We start from the raw sequence: 20967 nt of genomic DNA, 5'->3' as shown, positions 1-20967 counted from the left end.
ATATTTACGTGTTGTGTCTGAAAGACTTTCTTTCTTTTGCTTTATCTTCTCTTTTAAAAGTTCTGCTTCCCTTCGTGCTGCAGCTGTTCTTTGTGCAATGTCTGTTTCACTCGCATTCATCTCATGTAAGATGCACAGTCTAGAAAATAGAAAAAAAAAAAAAAAAGAATAGATAATAGGAATTGAAAAAGGGAAAAATTAACCGATAATTGGGGAGGGGAATGTGATGCAATAAAATTCGAATCAGTGAGTTCAGCGGAGTGTAGGAAGCAACTTTCATCTATGCACAATGGAGGCTTCGATCGACCCCATGAGGATGTCGATGGTCTTTTCTTTTCATAAAACCCGCTTTGTGATGATAAAACATAACAATTTATTTGTAGCTGTTCTTGGTGTTTATCAAAGAACTACATGTCAAAAAATGGATCATGGCAAATAAGGCGTAGGTTGACAGATCCTGCCTATTTTCCGTCTATTGTGTCAAATCCATTTCATTCTTTGGTTCAGACTTGGTTATCAAAGAAACAAATCACAGCTATGTAGTGGTGGAAAAAAAGGCTATCCAACATGACAAAAAAGACTAAATGATGATAGCGCTTTTCTTCTTTCTTCTTTTTTGTGTTCCCTTGAACCCTTTCTCCCCTCCGTTAGCCCATTTATCACATCAAATTCCTCATTTGTGGTTTTTTTGGTTTTTTGAGTTTTTTTTTTCAATGCCAGATAGAATCGCAGGGAGAGAGGCAGGCTCATAAACAGCAAAAACACAATTTATCTATTCTTTACGGGACGATAATCAACTGATGAAAAGAATGATTTTAAGGACAAAATGAACGTCGACCCTAATCTCTTAACAGCTTCTACAACCACTCATACGAAAACCATTGCTTCCTCCTCTTCTCCTTCCTCTTCCACGTTCTCTCCTTCTTCTTCTTCTGCCACATCTTTGTTTCCGCCATTACCAAACGATGCCAACCCCTTTTCCGCACAACATGTCAATAGGGTGGCTGACCACGGAAATAACGATCAGGAGCAGGAAGGTATCTTTCTTTGGAATAACGTGAGTACATTTGCTATTCCTGGTGATGAAGAAGAGAACGACGAAATGACAATAGATAGCTTCTCACCTTCAGTATCCAGTTTGCATTACTCTTTGACACCCAATATGAACACCCTTTCTTCTGATGTCGGCACCACCTCCATCTTGTCTCAGTCAGCACCAGCCTCATCGGAATATGGTCAGACAGTCAGAACAGAAGAAAGCAAAACGACAGCCGTTTTTAATATCTCGTGGGGCGGAAACGATGTACCTCCACGCCAATTACATCCCACTGCCGAAGAAACGATGACGGAAGAAACAGAGGAAGAAAATAAGAATGACCTTTCTCTGTTGAGACTATCTCGGCCCTTACCAAAACCTAGAGGTATAAGAAAGTTACCGGAACCGGAACCGTCCGCAGATGGAACGATAGATGAAGATGTATTGAAGCGTAGAAAGGTATTCATTTCCCAAAAAAAAAAAAAAAAAAAAATGTCTTTGAAAAAAAAAATGGGAGAGACTCATCATCTATTGCACAGAATACAGAGGCAGCTAGGAAATCGAGATTGAAGAAACTGTTAAAAGTCGAACAATTAGAGAATAAAGTGAATAGCTTGCAAGCTGAAAACGCGAAATTAGTCCTGAACAATGCTATCCTAGAGTCAGAAAAGAGAAGCATGAAGGCAAAAGAAGCGGATTATCAGAAACGAATCAAATACTTGGAGGGTATTGTGAAATCCCATGGGTTATGGGACGGTTAATGACATAGTACTCGCAGGCACGACACATGTATTACTTTTATCTATTTATCTATCCATCTACCTGGCAACCTTAATGCAGCACACCCACTCACCTGCTCATATATAGGCATATATGTATATATATATATTTATATTTATATATATATATATATATATGTATGTATACGCACACCTTTTGTACAGAATTGAAATACCCTACTCCCTTTTTTTATCCAAAAAGATACACCAGAAACATTGAATAAACTATTACATAAACATAATTAGCGCGCTGACCATGCTCTATGTTGGGTGTAGCCTGCCTTGATGGCTATTTCAAATATCCATGGTAACCAAATTCATGCGGGCAATAAGGGAATGATCCGATGATGCTCAACATTTTTTCGTTCCATACAACTGGCTACTATTTTTAGCTCTTATTCCCCTTTTGAAAGCATCCATCAAAAGCAGAAGGCTTGATCACTTGAAGTTTTTTTTTCCTTCTTATACTTTCTTTAATGTTATCAACGATTACGTAAGTAAGCCTGATGATTTATTAAGACAAGATTGCGTGTATAACAGAGTTTTCATTATGCAGTCAATAACCTAATTTGAAATCGTTTGTGGGTCTACTTTTTGATAAGGCATTACTTTTTTTTTTTGGGTTATTTTTTTTGCTGTAAAAAGAAAGTGTCACCAGACTTATCAATTGCACGTTGACCTCGAGAATGGACAAACTTCTTTAAAAAGCAAAAGAAGAGAAAGAACTGTTGTGCGACAGTAAAAAAACCGCGAAGAATTTCAGTCTCGTTTGTGCACCGTTGCTAAAAATAACAACAGCCAAAATGTCTGTTCCTTTTTCTCTTTTTCTCTTTTTTCCCTTTTTTTTTTTTTTTTTTTTTTTTTTTTTCTCACTTCATTTCCCTCATTTTTTAATATAACCTTCTTTTCCTGATACCCCCCATAACGTTATATAATTATGTCATTACAGGACGTATCTGTCAGTCTTTCAAGGTTAGCTTTGGCAAAAGCTATCAAAACGCCCGACACATCCGATCATGGAGAAGACAATTGGGAGAAAAGTGTCATTTTTCACCAATCGCACATCAACGACAACATGAGAAAATCTATTATATTACCGCCAAACTCTTCCCATTTAATAGAGGATGTGTTGCAACAAACCGCCGTTAATAATAGACGAAGCATGCAGCAGCAACAGCAACAACAACAACAGCAGCATTCACACTATAGACGGCAACACCAGCAACAGCAAAAACATAGTCATCTTCAACATCTTCATCAGAACAGTCACCCTCCCTTTTTAAAAGAACAAATGAAAAGAGGCTCATCCTCTACGTCTCCCAGTATATCAAGTAGTCAACCTAGTTCCCCTATTGCTGCTACCACGAATACTATGATGCCTGCCCCTGTAAATGCTACTACTAAGGCATCCTCTGTTAGTTCATCGACATCGTCCGCTAATAGCACCCGAAAAATAGGTAAATAACTGTCCTCCATTTAAATTGCTCTCATGTGTACATGGAAAGAAAACTCATTTTCATATCCTCAGTAGCCTACAAAACAAACCATGGTCGTCAGTATATGCCTAGTGACGACGAAGACGAAGGAGATCAAGTGGAAGAACCAAGTAGTGACGAAGAAGAAGAAGAGGAAGAAGAAAAGCAACGGCAGACATCAAATCAACGAAAAAGCGCAAAACAGAACAAGAACCCACCTTCTTCTTCTTCTCCTCGGCCCACACTTCACAACAGTGATCCTCGAATGATAATAACGCCACCTCCTCATACGTCAAGACAGAATGATCGATGGTTGACGAACGGAAGAAGAATGAAAACAATGAGTCATTTACCAGCGCCAAGTGACGATGAAGAGGAAGATGACGACGATGAAAATGAGGATGAAGAGGAGGATGACAACAATAGCAACGCCACGTTTGAAAAAGGTAATAGATACACATTAATTAACTATTCTATTTTCAAAAATCAATATACAGTACCACGTGAACTATAAACTAAAAAAGGAAATCAATATAGGTGCCACTACAATAGCCATTCCAGTACCCACCATTGTCACTCCATCCAATAAACAGCAACCTCAACAAAAACCTGAAGAAATATTAACCATGGCAGAAATGAATGCTCGTCGCTTGTCCACTTTAAGACAATTGGAACGTGGACCCAGTTTACATAGACGTACACGATCCACAGGTGATATGACGCCGATGCAGCCTATTCCTGAATCGACAACGCCTTTAGGTATCACGAGTATCCATAACAATAGTAAACTTGGCTCGATTGAAGACTGGCGTAAATCTGTTGTATTGGATACAGAAGCATCCACGCCTACTACTTCTAGCGAACACTCGATGGCTTCACCTATCACTGAAGACGATGAGCAGTTAGTGGAAGAAGTCGTTGCTCGAAAACGGAATATGAACAGCTTAAACAAGAATTTCATGGCCAACCAGAAACAAATGCACCGTCGATCTATGCTGAATGATATGGATATGCTGTATCTTCAACAACAGCAACAATATCAATATCAACAGCAATTAGCGGCGGCAGCGGCGGCGTATCAATACCAACAAGCATTGCAATTTCAGCAATTTCAACAAATGCAATATCAACAACAACAACAACAACAACAGCAACAGATGAAGACGAAGCGTCAAAGTGTATCTGCTATGGATTTGATGCTACAAATGGAACAAGAAAAAGCAGCATTACGTAAAAATAAGCATAACAAGAAACCAGACCCCTCGAAAGCTAGTCTAAAAGATGGATTGCTAAGTCGAGTGCCTGAGCCTGGTCAACATAACATCAATTTCCAGCATCATCAATTATTGATGAAACAGCAACAGCAGCAGCAACAACAACAACAACAACGTACACATAATAGAAGGTCGCAACTTTTACATGCCTCACCTATTTTACCTACACCAAGTATGTCTACACCTACATTTCATCAACCACAATCCTATTTAATGCCTACCACACCATCACCACCATTACCAATGAAATATAATTTATCACCTCATCTAATCCATGCTAGTAATAGTGCTACTAATATGAGCAATAGTAAAAAACGTACAAGTCATTATTCCTTGAAACAATAGGCCATGTACATATATTCCTTTTTATTTCCCCGCTTACACCCCCCAACCTCAACCCCTTTCATTGAATGATAGACACATAATTTACTAGATTATATCATGAAACGTTCATCGTTACAGAAGCAACAATAACAATAGTTAATAATGATAAATAATAAGAATAATAATATAAAATGCTTTAGATTTTGTTAATATGTTTCCAATAAAATATTATCAGGGCCCCTCCACAAATTCATCAAGATAGCAGCTGTTAACACAATGACAAACCGGCACCAGCGTAGTATAGAACGGATCAAATACCGTATTCTACATAAAAGATGGTTTAGTAAACCACTGTTACTGTTGCAGCTACTGCTTGCTTCACGAAGGGCATTGTCGTCTTCCTCTTTCATAAAGCAAGTCAGATGTTCGACGACCATCGGATACAGATTGGTTTCTTTGAAGCGCTTATCACTGTAAAGGGGCTCAAATAACTCTACTTTGTCCGCTTCGATGTTACTATTGTGGGTGGTATAGAAATCAAGCCCCATCCATTTGGATAGTATTGTATCTACTGCGTAATCAGTGGGTGAATGACAAAATGAAGTAATGTTCCGTTCTGTTGTGCTCGCCATTTTCAGCAATTTATTTGGCAGACTATTTTGGTTTTTTTCTTCACTCGTATTGCTATTATTGTTCTCAAGATAATTGCTGTGAGTGACGTCAAGTTCATCCATTAGACATGGCTGTTGGTTAAAAGAAGAGAAAAGCGAAGAATGGGTTGTTGCTGTTGTAGGCGCTGTAGTGCAACTATCACCAGTACTACGCATGATGGGAGGTGACCATAGTAAGCCTTGCTCTTGTAGCTTTGCCAAGATTAAGCGGTGATCTTCCAAACTTGCATTCAGTTCCTTGATGTGCATTGTTTGTTGTCCTAGTGCCTCTTTTAACATCTGATAGTTGGCGTGCGATAATTCAAAGTGTTCGAATTCTTGCCGCAATCTATCTAAATCCTGCAAAGAAATCCTCAATTTTTCCTCCACGGCCCGTTTCGAAGCCTGCAATTGTTTATTTTCACAAAACAAGCTTTCCATCTGCGTCGTCAGCTCCTCCATCAAAGCGACATCTTCTGTGTGGCGTTTTTCATAATGACGTTTTTGTTGGACTAGTTGAGCGGCCCGCTCTTGTTGTGCATTTTCAAGTTCTTCGATGGTGGAAGCTGCAGTGTCCAAATTGATTTTTAAAAGTTCTATTTCTGCTTCGAGTTTACGTTGCTTGTTCAGTTGACTTTGAAGGTGGGCATCCGATTCATGTTGAGCGATTTCTAATAACTGCTCTAGCTCGCTATTTTTTCGTTCAAGTGTTTCGATAATAGCATCATATTCTTTTTTCTTACATCTGGCAATGTTGTTTTTTATAGAGTCTTGCTGCTGCTGCTGTTGTTGTTGTTGTTGTTGTTGTTGTTGTTGAACGACTTCTCCACAATATTTCACATTTTGTAATAATTTTTCATAATCAGATTTTAGAGCTTGATTATGCTCTAATAGAGATTTACCTACTTCTGCTGCCAAGTATAAATCTATTTTACAGCGTTATATTTAAAGTTATTCAAAATCAGAGATCAACTTTATTGTTGTTTCCTTTCAGAGAAAGAAAAAGAAAAACATACTTTACTTTTCTCTTTTTCTTTAATAGACTTGTAGGCATTCTTTAAGAGGATACCTAGCTCAGAGGCAGATTTTTCGGCAATACCAGAAATAGACGACATGAAAGAACATGTGGATTCAACAGGTGAGAAAGGCTGTTGATCAAATTCATTTCCATCTGAGAAATCTGTGACTACCGGACCAGTATTATCATCGTCTGTTGTATAGTTAATCATTGTAGAAGCAGTGCTTAGAGTAGATTGAGATATTGAAATCGGCGGTATAGTTGCAGTAGTGGCAGGCAAAGATTCAAACACTGCAGTTTTATTTCTATCCATCATCATTTACAACAGCGAAAAAAAAAGAAAAAAAAAACTTGCAACAAAAAAAAAAAAAAAAAAAGAGAGAGAGAGAGAGAGAGAGGAGAAACATAGAAGCAAAAGCACTTAAAAAAGGCTGAAAAGTCAATTTCTTCTTACTCCTGAAAGACGTGTTTATTGTTTTTCTGATCTGCTGACTCCCAGATTTTGGTTTTTTGCAAATGTGAAACAAAGGTTAATCATCTAAAATAACGTAGTTGTCATCAGTTAAAATAAAGTCAAAGTCGTTGTCCTTGGCATCATCGTCCTCATCGTCTTCTATCACTATTTTCTCTTTCTTTTGTCTCTTATTCACAGTAATACTACTTTTGCCGATCATTTTCGGGCTGCTGTTCGTTTTTCTCTTCTGATTGCTACTGTGCCTGCTCTTATCGTTCTCATGCAAAAAAGTGAACTCTATTTCAACAAGTCCTCCTCTCAGCAAATCATGTCCGTAAGGCCCTACAACAATGTATCTTTCACAACAAGTAATTGCAGGTAGGTGAGTTGTATTTAGTTGTACTTTCAAAACAGTGATCGCACTTACACAATGGTAGAATAGGGCGTGAACAGAAAATCTTCAGTCAAATATTCTTCCAATAATAAATGATTGATGACTCTTTCAATATCCTAAATATTATTTCATCGGTCAGATTTGATAGCACTTTTTACGTAACATTGTTAGATAAAGCTCACTCACATAGTCATTGTATTTTCGATCAAAGGGTATTTGAATAGATGGATCATTCATCACTTTTGTCTTAACAATACCTAGTTGACGTCCTTGAGCCATTTGCACTAATTTGGACATCGTTACTCTTTCATTGAAATCCTTTAGTATTTTACATAGTTGAACAAGAGCCTTTGCCAAAGGTGCAATATCTTCGGATCGAATGCTTCCATTGGACCGTTGACAATTATCACAGATACCACAAGGCTCATCAGGCGTGATTTTGTTGACTAGACCTTCCTCGGATGAAGATTCACTGACAGCATCCAGGGAGAAGTATTTCTCAAAGAGTATTTTACGACATGTGCGGTAATCCTGTGCATAACGGATCATTTCATACACTAGTGATTAAAGAAAGAAAGAAAGAATTTCAACACCCTGGATCCAAAAAACAGTACGATGTAGGCAAGCCTTCTTCCACTCACGTCCATTTCTACCACTCACTTCCCCAACTACCAACGAAGACAGGCGCATAGCATCCGTGCCTCTATAGTAAATAATGCATTCCGCCGGTTTTCCATCTCTACCAGCTCTTCCACTTTCTTGATAATACCCTTCCATGGATTTGGACATGCAATGGTGAATAATAAATCTAGTCTCCAAATGATTGATACCCATACCAAACGCAATGGTAGCAACAATCACCTGTAATTTGCCATCTCGCCAAAATTGGTGCACCATTTCTTTATCCTCGTCATCCATATCGGCATGATAAGCGCCACATTTAATTTTTCCTTTACTTTCCTTGAGTATAGCTTCACAAACAACTTCAGTATCCTTTTTGGAGAGACAGTAGATGATACCAGATTGACGAGGATAGTGATTAAAAATCCAATCAGTGATATGGCGGATCGTTTCTTCCGATGATTCCGGTTTTTGTACCACACTATATCTTAAATTAGGTCCTATGTTTAAAAAAAAAGTGCAACATTTGAAAAGAAAAACACGTGAACAAACATAAAAGGTGACATGATCAATAAATTGTTTGGTGCTACAACTATTAAACATATACAGCAAGTGCTTGAAGTTTGCTTACGGTGTAATGGTGCACTGAAAACCAAAGTTCCATCTTTTACTTGTGGTTGCTTCATATTCAATATTTTCATGACATCCTTCATCACTGACCAAGGACAAGTGGCGGTCAGTGCCATGATCCTTGTTTTCGGAAACACCGTCTACATGTAACAAGAAAAGATGATGTAATCATCGAATTTATTATCAATATCAAATAGACAGCTCTGAATACGACATGCCAATTGCGCCGCATAAATAAACAACTCTTTACTCTCAGAACGTTAAGTTGTTTATAGTCAGGTCGAAAGTCATGGCCTTGCTGTGAGCAACAATGTGCTTCATCCACCACAATTCGCGCCAAATAACCTGCATCATACGCCTTGTTCAATCTGGCCATAAACCGTTTACTTTTGGCGATCTTTTCTGGCGTGACATACAGTAGTTTGAATGGTGGTTCTGCTGTGGAAGAAGATGATCCTTTTTTTCTAGCCGGGACCATACCATCTTGTACAAAGTTTACTTCTTCCTTCGTAGACGAGCCTGTTAAATAGGCAGAGGGTATATTCGCTTGCTGTAATTGGTAAACTTGATCTTTAATCAAAGAAACGAGTGGTGATATAACTAGAGTAAAACCATTTTGTAGGACTGCGGGCAGTTGATAACATAGTGATTTTCCTCCTCCTGTGGGTAAGACAACAAATATGTCTCTTTCATTTTGTACTGCTGCATTTAAGATAGGTAATTGAAGTGGACGAAAGCTTCCAATATCAAAATATTCTTTGGCTAATCGTCGTAGATCGGCAGACCAACTAAATTCCTCTAACGTTAAAGATGCTGATGGTGACGGATCCAGTCGGGTCGATGGCGCAGACGAGGAAGTTGTAGTAGTATGCGTTTGGATTGCTTGTCGAGCTAAGGCATCCAATAATTTTTCCCGCTTGACAAGGAGATCGTTCTTCGTTTCCTGTAACAGATGAATGGAGGTCTCGATGGATTCGATCTCTTGATCAACAGCATCAAGTTGAATTTGGAAAGACGACATAACCGTGATAATTAAATATAAACAACGTATATCGAGATTGAAATCCAATAGAAAGAAAAAACCTATTTAATGGAGAACGAAAAAGCGTGTCCTGAACCAGAGAGTGGGGTTTATGGGTTTACAAAACGCGAATATTTAAGCTGAAGTTGTCCAAAGTTACGCGCTTCCTTGGGTAAATGTGCACCTCCCGCACTTTTGTCCATGTCAGTAAGTTGATAGGAAATAATCAGGCACAGCTATTTTAGGACCTACACTCTCCTATATATTGCTGGAATAGTTCACTGTAACTTGTGCTGTTCAACTTCTTTTTGTGGCGTATACTTATTTTTCCCTTTTGATCGCAATTTGTTTAGGGTCAAACAAATCTATTTGAATTCAACTCCAGCTTGATGAGAGCTCTTGTGTGCCGTCTGTGATATCTTTGTGTGATTACACTAGAAGGGCCGCCTTTTGTTTCTCTCTCTTTCCCCTTAGTAGCTCCCTTTTCCCTGAGCTTTCCTTTTAATACGGAAATAAATACTAGCTCCTCGCTTACTTTTTCTTTTTCTTTTTGATTATTCCCAGTTTTTTTACCCCTAAAAACCTTCTGACACACTAGATTTACCCCATCTACTCTCCTTACTTCATTTAATAAAGAAAACGATTTATCATATAAAATAACAATTCCTTAAAAAAAACCACACACTCTTCTACCTTTACATTCCTTTCATCTTTTTCACTTTGCTCCACCATTCATTTTTCAGCTACAATAGTCAAAAGCAATCACCGTTCCTTTCAAATATGATGTCAGATATAAATCCACTAATAACAACAGCAATGATGTTTAATCAACCTTATCAACAAATACATAGCAATCATCATAAGAATACTACCACTAATGTTACTTCTAATAACAATCATAATGACAGTAATGCTAGCAGTAACGAAGAAGCGAATATTAATAAGAAAAGAACTCGTGTTACACCTTCCCAATTAACAGTATTAGAAGAAACATTCAATATAACTGCGACGCCTGATTCCAAAATGCGCAAACATCTGGCGGCCAAGTTACAAATGCCTGAAAGATCAATTCAGATATGGTTCCAAAATAGACGTGCAAAAGTAAAGATGTTACAGAAGAGATTTTTATTACGCCAAGAGCAAGAAGCGGCTAGAGCTAGGTTGTATGCTAGCAATCCTCATACGCAACATCATCACCACCCACATCCATACCAGTATAGTCCATATCAATATGCCAACCCTATTGCAACCGCAAATTCACCAATACCTTACTGGTATAACAAATATCCCCAATATGCTCCATTCCTACAAAAAATGCCTATTCATCGCGCTTGGAGTACCGATAGCAATCATCAACCATTCGTATCTTCTCTGCAACATCCTGCAACCTTATCTTCATCCTCTACTGCTACTACTTTATCACAACCCTTTCCTTATGAGGCTACTGCCACTACAAACAATAACGGCCATGGCAGTAACGCTAGTGATAACTCCTCTTCTCTGTTGATGACTGGATCCAATGGCTTGTCGGACATGACAGTTTCACCTTCGCCTACCCCACAGCCCTTCGTTTCCAAAAAAATGGAGAGTGAGCCATTAGCAAGCTCAGCTACTGTTCTCTTCTCATCTTTATCAATGAATCCTTCTGCATCGTATCCTTTACAGCTTCAGTGCCAAAAAGACGGTGACGAAGAAGGTTGTATCACAGCTACAGCTGTTACTATAGGATCTTGGCATCGTATGAAAATCGACCAGCAGGACCTAACTTGTTCCTACAACAACAAAACAAGAAATTTTTCGTGGCACATTCGAGATAATAATTATCATTTTAAAATGATGATATCATTCGATAGTGTCCAATCCATCGAATTAAATGTTCTGGAAGACAACATTTCAGCTCAAGTGGATATAGATGTGTCGGAACCACCTCAATTTTTCATGGAAAAGATCAACCCTACTACAACTACGACCGCAACAACAATGAATAATAATGAGAACGCTCAAGGTTGGGTTCAATGTAGTGACTTTACAGAGGGAATGCAAGCTTCAATTGTGCTACGTCATACAATACGTGGGTTAGCAACGGATCTTCGACATGATTTGCTGACGATAGCAGGTGTGGATGATAGATTATGCCAAATTACCCGGTTTCCTTCTACTTCTGCGAGTATAATGAATATGGGTGCCTCGGCATCTGTTCCTCCTCCTGTAAATATTGGCTTGCTTACAAATACTGCAACCAATGACGAAGCATCTCTGCTGGCGCAGATGGATTATAGTAATGGTTTACTGAATCAACAGCAAAATTACTGGAGACACCAGAGTCTTCCACCGTCCGCTTTAATGACAAATGCATTGCCTACTACTAACTATCACAATAATAATAATAATAATAATAGTATAAACTTCTTTACTACCCCTTCAAGTACTAATAGTACTCCCTCTAGTAACAGTAATACTGCCAATACCTCACTTATTCCACTTTAGATACAATGTAATTTCAGATAATGAAATTTTTCTTTCCTTTTTTTTTTTGTAACCTTTCAAGATAAAGCTTTCCATCTTATTTTCCCCCCAAATGACCATGATACGATTTGAACTGGTTCTAGTCGCTCTCATATTGTTTTGAATCTGATTTTTATCTCAAAAAACGTAACTTCAATAAAAAGTCAACTTCAAAAAAAAACTGCTACTTTCCAAGAACCAACAGGCAACCTATCATTACCATATCTATTATTGAATCCCAGTTAAGGTAATTTGACTTTCGTGCATTAGGATCATGTTACTGCTCTTGGAAGATTAGTCCGATCGCTTGATGACCTGTTTCGGTATTGTTTATCTCTTGCTTCTTCACTTTGAGTAACTTCTTGAAACAGCAGAACAATAATGAGTCCATTCTTCTTCCCTTCTTCTTTTCCCACTATTGAAGTCAATGTGGTTATTACTCACCACCGTTACAATATGCTACCTGGCGGCTGCTTACTATATCGTTGCATACTACTCTTCATCATTAAAAGTAATAGTCAATGATCATCTACGTAGTAAGGTCGGCTGTTGCATCACGGATTTTGGTTCGTTATCAATTCAAGCTTGCTATAATTATACAAATCTATGCAGCAGCAACAACGGTGGTAGTAGTGCAATATTTAGTAGAAGAATCGCTATTCGACACCAAAACTTACGTATATGCATAGTTCCAAAGCTGGGCCAATCCATTGACAAGGCTACTAGACGTTGTTCTTCTTCCATAAAGTTTCTGTCAAAAGCAAATTGGACCAAAATATTGGGTCTTCTTATGACTCCTTTTCAATTCTGTTTGAAATACATTACAGTACAATTCAAAGACGTTATTGTAGATTCACCGGAAACGAATCTATCACTGCACCTTGATTATGTACATCTCTATATGAAACTTTTGATAGTACCTTCAACAGAAGCAATGACACAACCACACCAACAACTGCAGGATGACCAGTCAATGACAGCGATGGCAGCAATCAATTTCAACGTAGGGCCCATCGTTTTAGCAAACAATGAAGATGTTTACAACAGTGAAGTCAACAGCAACGATAATGTATTATTCAAGGTCACCTATGAGACACTGCTGACCATACGTAAAAAGATCTTCCTTTGCAAAAAGAGGGTGGCATTGGAAGATTTTTTAGATGTAGATACTCACGTAGGCAAAGTCACCGGTGATATCAATGCCTGCTATCGATATTTACAGCAACAACAAATGCAACGTAGAAGTGCATCAATGAAGAATATAATCTCAACGATGGATAAAAGCGAAGAAGCCGCTGAAAGAGTAAACAATATGCCCTCATTATTACTGCAACAGTTGCAACATGGTCTTCCAACATTGAACATCAATCTGTTCCTGACCAGAGGCGTGGAGATAACATATAAACGCAAGGCTAGTGGCTGCTATTTATCTCCTTTGATTATATCTTCCAATCACAATAGTGTAGTTATTCAAATAGAAAGGATACATGTAGGATACAACAATACAAATAGCCTTTACAACCAACATAATAGCAATTTTCTATCGGCAGCAGGGTCGTTGTATTTTTCTTTGCACCAATTGACCGTTATTATTGCGGCCATTAGAAAAAGTGGTCTTCCTCAGAAGCAACAATCTATAATCAATATCCCAGTTATAGATGCTGTCACAGATATTTTCGAGCCTAATTTTTCAGCTACTCCTTTTACTATTACCAAAGGGACTACATCAATTGGCACGTCATTTGTAAATACGATATGTACCATACATGACATGAGCATCAATATACCATCCGCCAATCCAACCTTTAAGCATTTCATCCAGCTTTTAATGAAAAAAATGCAACGGCCTACTAAAGAAGAAGCTATTAATAGCAATAAAACTTCAGAAGCACCATTAAGTAGAACTATGAGTGTGATGCCACTAATTGTGTTTGCCATTGTTTTCCATACCGTCAATATTGTCTATATAGCCAATGAAACTGAACAGCAACCTGCTTCGAATAACAATGAAATACAAATTAACCATTTTATTCTCAGGCTGTCGGGTGAATATACGTCGAGAAATAGGTATGTTTATAAAACACGAATTTATATATGCTGTAATCAGATTATTAATTATGAGGAATTTTCAATGTAATCTCTCCATACCAGACCAAGTAATTTAGAGACCTGGCTTGCTCAGCAAGAATATACGTGGCTAACTAGTTCAAAGACAATGCCAAAGACCAGATCATATAAACAACACCTAAAACGAAACAGAAATACTTTTGCTAGAAAGGTTTTGGCAAACATAATGAATGCTGGAGGAAGGGTATCATGTCGCTCGACATACTCAACGAAAAAACAAGTAGCAAATGAAAGGATCCAAACGAACAATGATGAAGAATGGAGTTACGAATTATCAACAAAGCTCACATTGGGAAGATTACGGATAGGACAAGCTGGAAACAGTGGCACAGCAGCAATTACACAGTTTATTCAGGTCAAGCGCGCATCTATAAAAGCAACAACTGCCATTGATACACTCTTTACATCACAAAATTTGGCTTCCAACAAAGCACAACGAGTAGCCTTCAGTTTAACATCAAATTCTAAAAAGCCAATGGAAATTCATATAGAAGCATACGTTTATAAGCCCATCATTACCGTGGTGGATATGTTACCATTCAATGAAAACTGGTGCCGTCGCTGGGAAGGCAATGGTTGGATTAAACTTATACTTGCAGCCACACAATTCATACATGTTCAAAATACAACAGAGACAAGTACAGCAACGACAGCAGAGGTCAGTAGTAATGCTTTCAAAAGGAAAAACCTCCAATTGGGCTCATGTCACCTTGATATCATACAACCTGGTCTGAATATTTATTGTACAGATAATGGAAAGAAATATGCAGCAAAGAAAAACTCGCATGACTACATTGGCAACTCGCCGAAGAATCCAATTTATGCTCGCATATCAGTTAATTTAAAAAAGTTCACAATGACTAAAGAAAAATACCACAGAATAACTGATGGTCAACAAGCTTTCAACCATATTCGACTTTTTGTGGATGATCTAAATGTTCATCAATCTTCTCTCACCGCTTCTACAACAGCTGCACATATAATTGACGATCTCGGCGAGAAAAGCGCTCAACACCTCATTCTGAGTATTCCACAATTGGCTTTTCGCAAACCATTTGATCAAAAATCAAAATCTTTCCAACCAGTATCTACAGCGGATATAAAAGGAGTAGTCGTCTCTTACTCAATCAGAAATCATTATATATGCTTACTGTTATTTCAATCCTTGCAGGATCTAAAATACGAATTGACTCCAGTCATTCATGGAGAACAGATCAGTGATGAGCCTATCAGTAATAGTAAAAAAAGCAAGCTTAAATTGATTACATACATTGACAAAATCGACGTGCGTATAAACTTACCATTTGAGAGAATTCTACATCTTCAATTAAAACAGCTCAAGTGGACGAACCATCAGCAAGTCGCTATTGCAAAGCTGCACAAAGGAATGAGTGCATATAGTACAATTGATGAAGTAGCTTCTTGTCACATTGAATGTGAAACCATACTTCTTCTGGTGCAATCGGCTCGTCATGCTTCGAAATGGGAACAATTTATATGGATAGATCAAGCAGTTATGAGTCGATTTACCGATACCGGCATTACTGTTTCAGCTAATAAAAGAGAAGCAGAAATAGCGAACAGGTTAGAGATTGTAAGAATCTCGATCAGCATCCCTTATCAGTTTCTTTTATGTGAAATAATAGAAAGTGTTATAACAAACATTAAAGCGATAAAGGTGCTTCATTCAAGACAACTAAAGAACAACTCTTACATTTATCTGGGACCTAGCATGAACAATACACCAGTGGCTTTACCTCTTATACATCTCAAAGCTGATATATTTGAAATACAGTTTGATGATGATCCTTTTGAATCGAATTTGCGACAAATTTTCAAAGTAGGTCTAATAGAGCAACAGAAAAGGTTGGCTTATCAAGATGCGCTAGACCAAAAAGTGGAGAATATGTTCGAGAATGGGAATAATGATAACAAAACAACAACTAGGTCTTCACCAGCTCATGACAACAATCAATTTAGCTCAACTACCACTACTGCTCCTACAGATTATGAAGGTTCACGGTGGTTCAAACACAAACAGCCACAAAGCGCCAACAGTATCAAATCAGATCAACGATCATTTCATACGGTATTTCAAACGCCTATAACCAAAGAGAAGGGAACCGCTATCGTTGAGAACACAAGCGAGACTGATATAGAACGACTGTCTACTGTTGATGAGCTCTTGCCCGATGATGTAAAGGATAAGATAATGGATTATAGTACTACCTTTGATTCTTCCGATTGTATAGCAGTGTACAATATGCGGGAAGTTAATGAACGCAGTGGTGTCAGCGACACTTACTGTAGTACCAGTAGCAGTGATATATCTGAGGATGACATTTTTATACGTGCCGAAAATGCTCAGATCAGCTTACACAAATTTTTCTCAAAGCGATGGATTAAAAACATGAATGGAGTGAAGCAAAGGGAAGAAGCGCAATCTCTACGAGAGAGGAATATCAACGAGCAGCGACTTTTATCAATAAGTGCCCTTAACAGTTATCAACAAGCTGGAACAATAAGGAGCGTACAACAATCTATTACCTGCTTGGATATATTACCATGGTCAACACAAACTGCTTTGGCTCATTTCCGCTGTGAAAATACAAATATAAGTATTAGGCCACCAGAGACCTTCGGCAGGCATCAAACGAGGGCCTTTATTCATTCAATTGGCAAAGGTGTACCATTTGAAACAGACTATTCTATCCTTATCCCCTTCCATCTATCTATAAAAGCGGGAACTACATTGATAAAAGTAAGGGACTATCCGCTTCCATTTTTATCGGTGCCAGTTCCGTCTACTCTTTCTCAAAGCAATGCAGAAAATAAATCGTACGCGTGGAATTTAGAAGGTGACTATGTCGCAGCGGATGAACGAGGCAGCTCAAAGGGAAGTAGAATCATTACTGTACCACTTATATCATCAGCAAGTTGCTCTAGTTCTGACGAAAAGGATGTCGATAATGGGTATTGTTTGTCCATTGTAAGAACAGCTTCTCCCATGAAATTCTTTTCGAATATCAATTATAATATGCTTACCAACGGTATATCTTTGATTTGCTGGTCCATTTCCTATCACCCAGCTATTCAAGATGTTTTACGTATCCTTGGCACACTGATACCTCCAGCTGTAGATCCTTCACCACGGTTGGGATGGTGGGATAAAATACGGTTTATGATTCATTCGAAGATTAAAATAGACTTTCAGATTGGTGCAGGAGAATTAGGTATAATTGTCAAGGGAACAAGAAGTCCGTATGAAATAGAAGGTGCAGGTGCAGGGTTAATCAAAATTTGGAGTGGCAATGTTATTTGGTTTTTGGGATACAGTAATGAACAAAACGAATTTATGCAAATCATGAGTGAGCGCTATGAGTTTGGTGTACCTAATCTGCTTCATGATGCCTATGGAATATCCACCCCAAAATCAGTCACTGCATCTTTGCTTGGCCATAATGAACTGATCAGAAATCAAAAATTGTTGAAAACCGTTCTCAAACTAGGACCACAGGTACGAATGGGTATTGGACTTAGCTACGAACGATTTGCATGCGATGCCTCTTCAATAAGCAATGGCTACGGGTGCGTTAAGAACCAATGCTCGACTGATAGATGCAGAACTCAGAAATTTATACCGCACTACAAAGTGCTCTATCAAAGCTTACAAACAGTGCAGAAAAATTATGATCTGGTAAATATACTATTATCAAAAAGGAGCCTCGAGTAGAGTTTTTGTTGATCTTGAATATGAGATATGTATAGGCTACATATGATGCTTTCAAAGGTTTCAGATCAGACTTAATTCATTTATCGTTCAGTATCTTTACGATATCCGCTTCTGACGGTTATAATGGTACCAACAACACTATGCACTTGAGCCCTTGCTTCATTGAGCATTTCCAGCAATGGCGTCAACTGTTCGGAAGCCCTTTTTCTATTCCAATCCGTCAAGGGAAATTGTACCTAAGCGAAGAAAAAAAAGCGAAATCATTTGGTGCATTCTTAGATACCGTCAAGTATAAGGTGGCTATATGTCCTTTAACCATTGGTTATTTCTGCGTTGAACAAGACTTTTTTTTTGAATCAAAGGACAAACTTTCAAATGAAGAAGGCATTGCAGGACTAAAGGCAAGATTAGAACAATTTAGCGCAGATCTACATCTACGTAAACAATTAGTTGGACATCAAAAGGCATACTTATCGCAGAAGAACAATACTACCAATCTTACAGTAGCTGCCAACAAGAAATTCGTAACAACAATGAAACAAACAAGAATCCTTCACGAAGCTCAACTAGAAATAACGAACGCGGAGGTTCGTGCAGTAAGGGTCGCTAAAAATAACACATTGCCCGAGAACGTGTCTTCCTGTAGCGCTTCTGAATGGGTCGACATAGAGGATTTTGTTACAGTGGATCTGCTACCGAAACAATTTGAGCCAGCACTTTCAGCAATTGAAATTCACCCGTTTGCCTTCTCACCGCTGATTTCACTCTTAAAACAAATTGATAGTGAAGAGACAATTGAGAACAAAATGTATCTGCGGGATACACATGATTGTATTTTTGGAAAGGGTCAAGGTAAGGCGTCTGCGGAATGTATAAATCTCGACCATCAAACTCACGTATAACAACCTAATACATAAATAGCCAAAGAACCGCATGAATATCAAAAAGAGCTTCTGAATCGGCAAGCAAACAAACTGGATGATTTAATTGAAATATGCGAAGAAAATTTGGAAGTGTTGAATGATAGTATAAAATCTAAACAAGAAAACGAACAGTTCGTCGAGGAGGTATGTAAAAAGAGTGTGGTCAAATACTTAACAATATACGTGTTTAGAATACGAGGATAAACCTGATATAAATCGTTTTGCCTTTACAAAGCTGTGTCGTTTAAAAGGAAAAATCGAACGCTTGCGATTCAAACGATATATCCTACAAGAATATATGGCGGAGCTAATCCTACGAAAAGAGTACAATGTCTACGATACGTACGAGGCAGACCACAACAGTTCTGATTCCACAAGCTTTCAACAACGCAAAAGTGACGTGACAGAATGGGAATCTTTTCTGGGCCCGTTTCAATCTCGTTGCTATATTTACCATCCTCGTGTTGTTTGGAATAGCGCTATTAGGGATATTATTCGAGATTGCCGGCAAATTCAAAGATATCGTACTGCACGAAAATACAACCTTACGGCTCATTGCTTTAAATACTTAGAAGGGCTTGTCAAAAGCGCCCTTGAGATGAAATATAATGAGAAAAGGTCTGAGGGTTCAGACTCTGTGCATCAAAATCCAACAAGCAGCAATGAAGGTGCTATGAATCTGGAATGTTCGACAACTGAAGATGCAGCTCAAATACTTTTGGAAAAACTCTTGAGAGAGCTCGAAGAGAACTTTGTAGCCTATAATGAAGAAGAACTGCCATCAATGCAGACTAAAGTTACACATGAAGTCAACGAATCAATTACAGATTTCCATGATAAGGAAATTAATGAAGCAAATGATATGCTTATTCCTGAGCACCACCTTAGTCAACTTCCTGTTAATCATACAATGAACAGCAACTATCTGTTTACAATATTTTCACCTCAACTGATGCTTCAAAGTAGTAATTGTCCGACCCATTCCCTTTTGCTTGTTAATGAACAAGTTCGAATTAAAAGCTTTACAATCCATGAGAAAAATCAATCCACTTGTCAAGGTGTAAGTGAGATGCTCAAAGTGATGGATAGAGCGATTATCAGTCTGGATGATGCACAGCTGTATATTGTACAAAAAGTCAGTGGAAGTAGTGATTATGAACATTATGTATGGCTACAGCATGAACAGCTTTGGTATTATCGCGACCTCACATCATTTGAGGGGTTTGAACGTATAACAGATCAGTTTTCTGGAGCAATACGTATAGACAGACACAATCAACTGCAACTTAAACATACATTAGATAAAATGGATCCTTTCGAAGCTTGTGGAAATATTACGCATCTTCATTTTCCTCAGTTTAAACTCACTTTAAATTCTTCACAAGCTCATGTAGTATACTATATATTGACAAATTTGTTACTCGCTTCCACTGATGATCTGACATCAACTGTTAGCAGTAAAGCGAAGGAAAATGATCGTCAAGAAACTTTTTTAGCAGTGGAAAGCAGCGACATGGCTGATGTGTTAAAGCAGATTGGCCTACTACAAGCGAAAGCGAGGTTACAGCGTAATAAACACGAGCGTCTCGTTCGAGATTTATGCAGTAGAAGTATTTTAGAACATAAGGAATTTCATGACAACAGAGTCCAACTGAGGCAGAATTTGGAAAAGCTGTGCTTAACAATCGAAGCGATTAATTCTCTTCATATATTTCGATGCAAAGCGGATTCCACAGGCGTTCTGAATGCAACTAGGTATATATTCACGTCTAACAAATTGCTCTGGGAGGCGATGATAGAGGCTGAGGGAGGTAAAAGAAACTCGCCCCTCTGTAGATGGACTTTATCAGATACGCAATTTACCTTTTTGGATGAGAAAAACAGCACACGCAAGTATAAAATTGAAATTGACACGATGCAACTGCAGGACACCTCTGGTAATGCAGTCTTCAAAAATGTTCTTGATAAGTATCAGGAAGAGCAACGCAATGGAAGTCCATCTT

General features: G+C 38.2%; 6 protein-coding genes across 6 annotated transcripts; 4 read left to right on the top strand and 2 right to left on the bottom strand.

Annotated features, from left to right (window-relative positions):
* Positions 1-826: 826 nt before the first annotated feature.
* Positions 827-1797, top strand: BDF20DRAFT_831957 (uncharacterized protein; the record flags this gene model as incomplete). Its single annotated transcript, XM_053078495.1, has 2 exons — positions 827-1495; positions 1576-1797. The coding sequence occupies 2 exons, from the start codon at positions 827-829 to the stop codon at positions 1795-1797; spliced, it is 891 nt and encodes a 296-aa protein (XP_052941218.1).
* An 890-nt stretch (positions 1798-2687) lies between these two features.
* BDF20DRAFT_78287 (uncharacterized protein) lies at positions 2688-5037 on the top strand. The gene is made up of 3 exons (XM_053076123.1): positions 2688-3272; positions 3344-3736; positions 3828-5037. The coding sequence occupies exons 1-3, from the start codon at positions 2753-2755 to the stop codon at positions 4907-4909; spliced, it is 1995 nt and encodes a 664-aa protein (XP_052941217.1). The 5' UTR covers positions 2688-2752; the 3' UTR covers positions 4910-5037.
* A 57-nt stretch (positions 5038-5094) lies between these two features.
* On the bottom strand, positions 5095-6872 carry BDF20DRAFT_904333 (uncharacterized protein; the record flags this gene model as incomplete). The annotated part of the gene is made up of 3 exons (XM_053083017.1): positions 5095-6464; positions 6560-6686; positions 6729-6872. 3 exons carry the CDS (start codon positions 6870-6872, stop codon positions 5095-5097), a joined length of 1641 nt encoding a protein of 546 aa, XP_052941216.1.
* A 498-nt stretch (positions 6873-7370) lies between these two features.
* Positions 7371-10019, bottom strand: BDF20DRAFT_78426 (P-loop containing nucleoside triphosphate hydrolase protein). Its single transcript, XM_053076124.1, has 5 exons — positions 8906-10019; positions 8657-8795; positions 8046-8525; positions 7591-7961; positions 7371-7520 (listed from the first exon to the last, which is right to left on the bottom strand). The coding sequence occupies exons 1-5, from the start codon at positions 9674-9676 to the stop codon at positions 7434-7436; spliced, it is 1848 nt and encodes a 615-aa protein (XP_052941215.1). The 5' UTR covers positions 9677-10019; the 3' UTR covers positions 7371-7433.
* Positions 10020-10591: 572 nt separating this feature from the next.
* Positions 10592-11830, top strand: BDF20DRAFT_807815 (homeobox domain-containing protein; the record flags this gene model as incomplete). The annotated part of the gene is made up of 3 exons (XM_053076555.1): positions 10592-10836; positions 11023-11264; positions 11370-11830. Coding segments are annotated over 3 exons (948 nt in total), but the record flags the coding sequence as incomplete, so codon positions are not given.
* A 995-nt stretch (positions 11831-12825) lies between these two features.
* BDF20DRAFT_78237 (uncharacterized protein) lies at positions 12826-17660 on the top strand. Its single transcript, XM_053076122.1, has 4 exons — positions 12826-14248; positions 14333-16174; positions 16256-17297; positions 17398-17660. Exons 1-4 carry the CDS (start codon positions 12972-12974, stop codon positions 17431-17433), a joined length of 4197 nt encoding a protein of 1398 aa, XP_052941213.1. The 5' UTR covers positions 12826-12971; the 3' UTR covers positions 17434-17660.
* Positions 17661-20967: the final 3307 nt, after the last annotated feature.

Source organism: Mycotypha africana, assembly GCF_025528875.1.
Source record: "Mycotypha africana strain NRRL 2978 chromosome Unknown BDF20scaffold_1, whole genome shotgun sequence".
Classification (NCBI taxonomy): domain Eukaryota; kingdom Fungi; phylum Mucoromycota; class Mucoromycetes; order Mucorales; family Mycotyphaceae; genus Mycotypha; species Mycotypha africana.
Note: the sequence above shows the minus strand (reverse complement) of the source record. Positions and strands in the feature narration are given on the sequence as shown.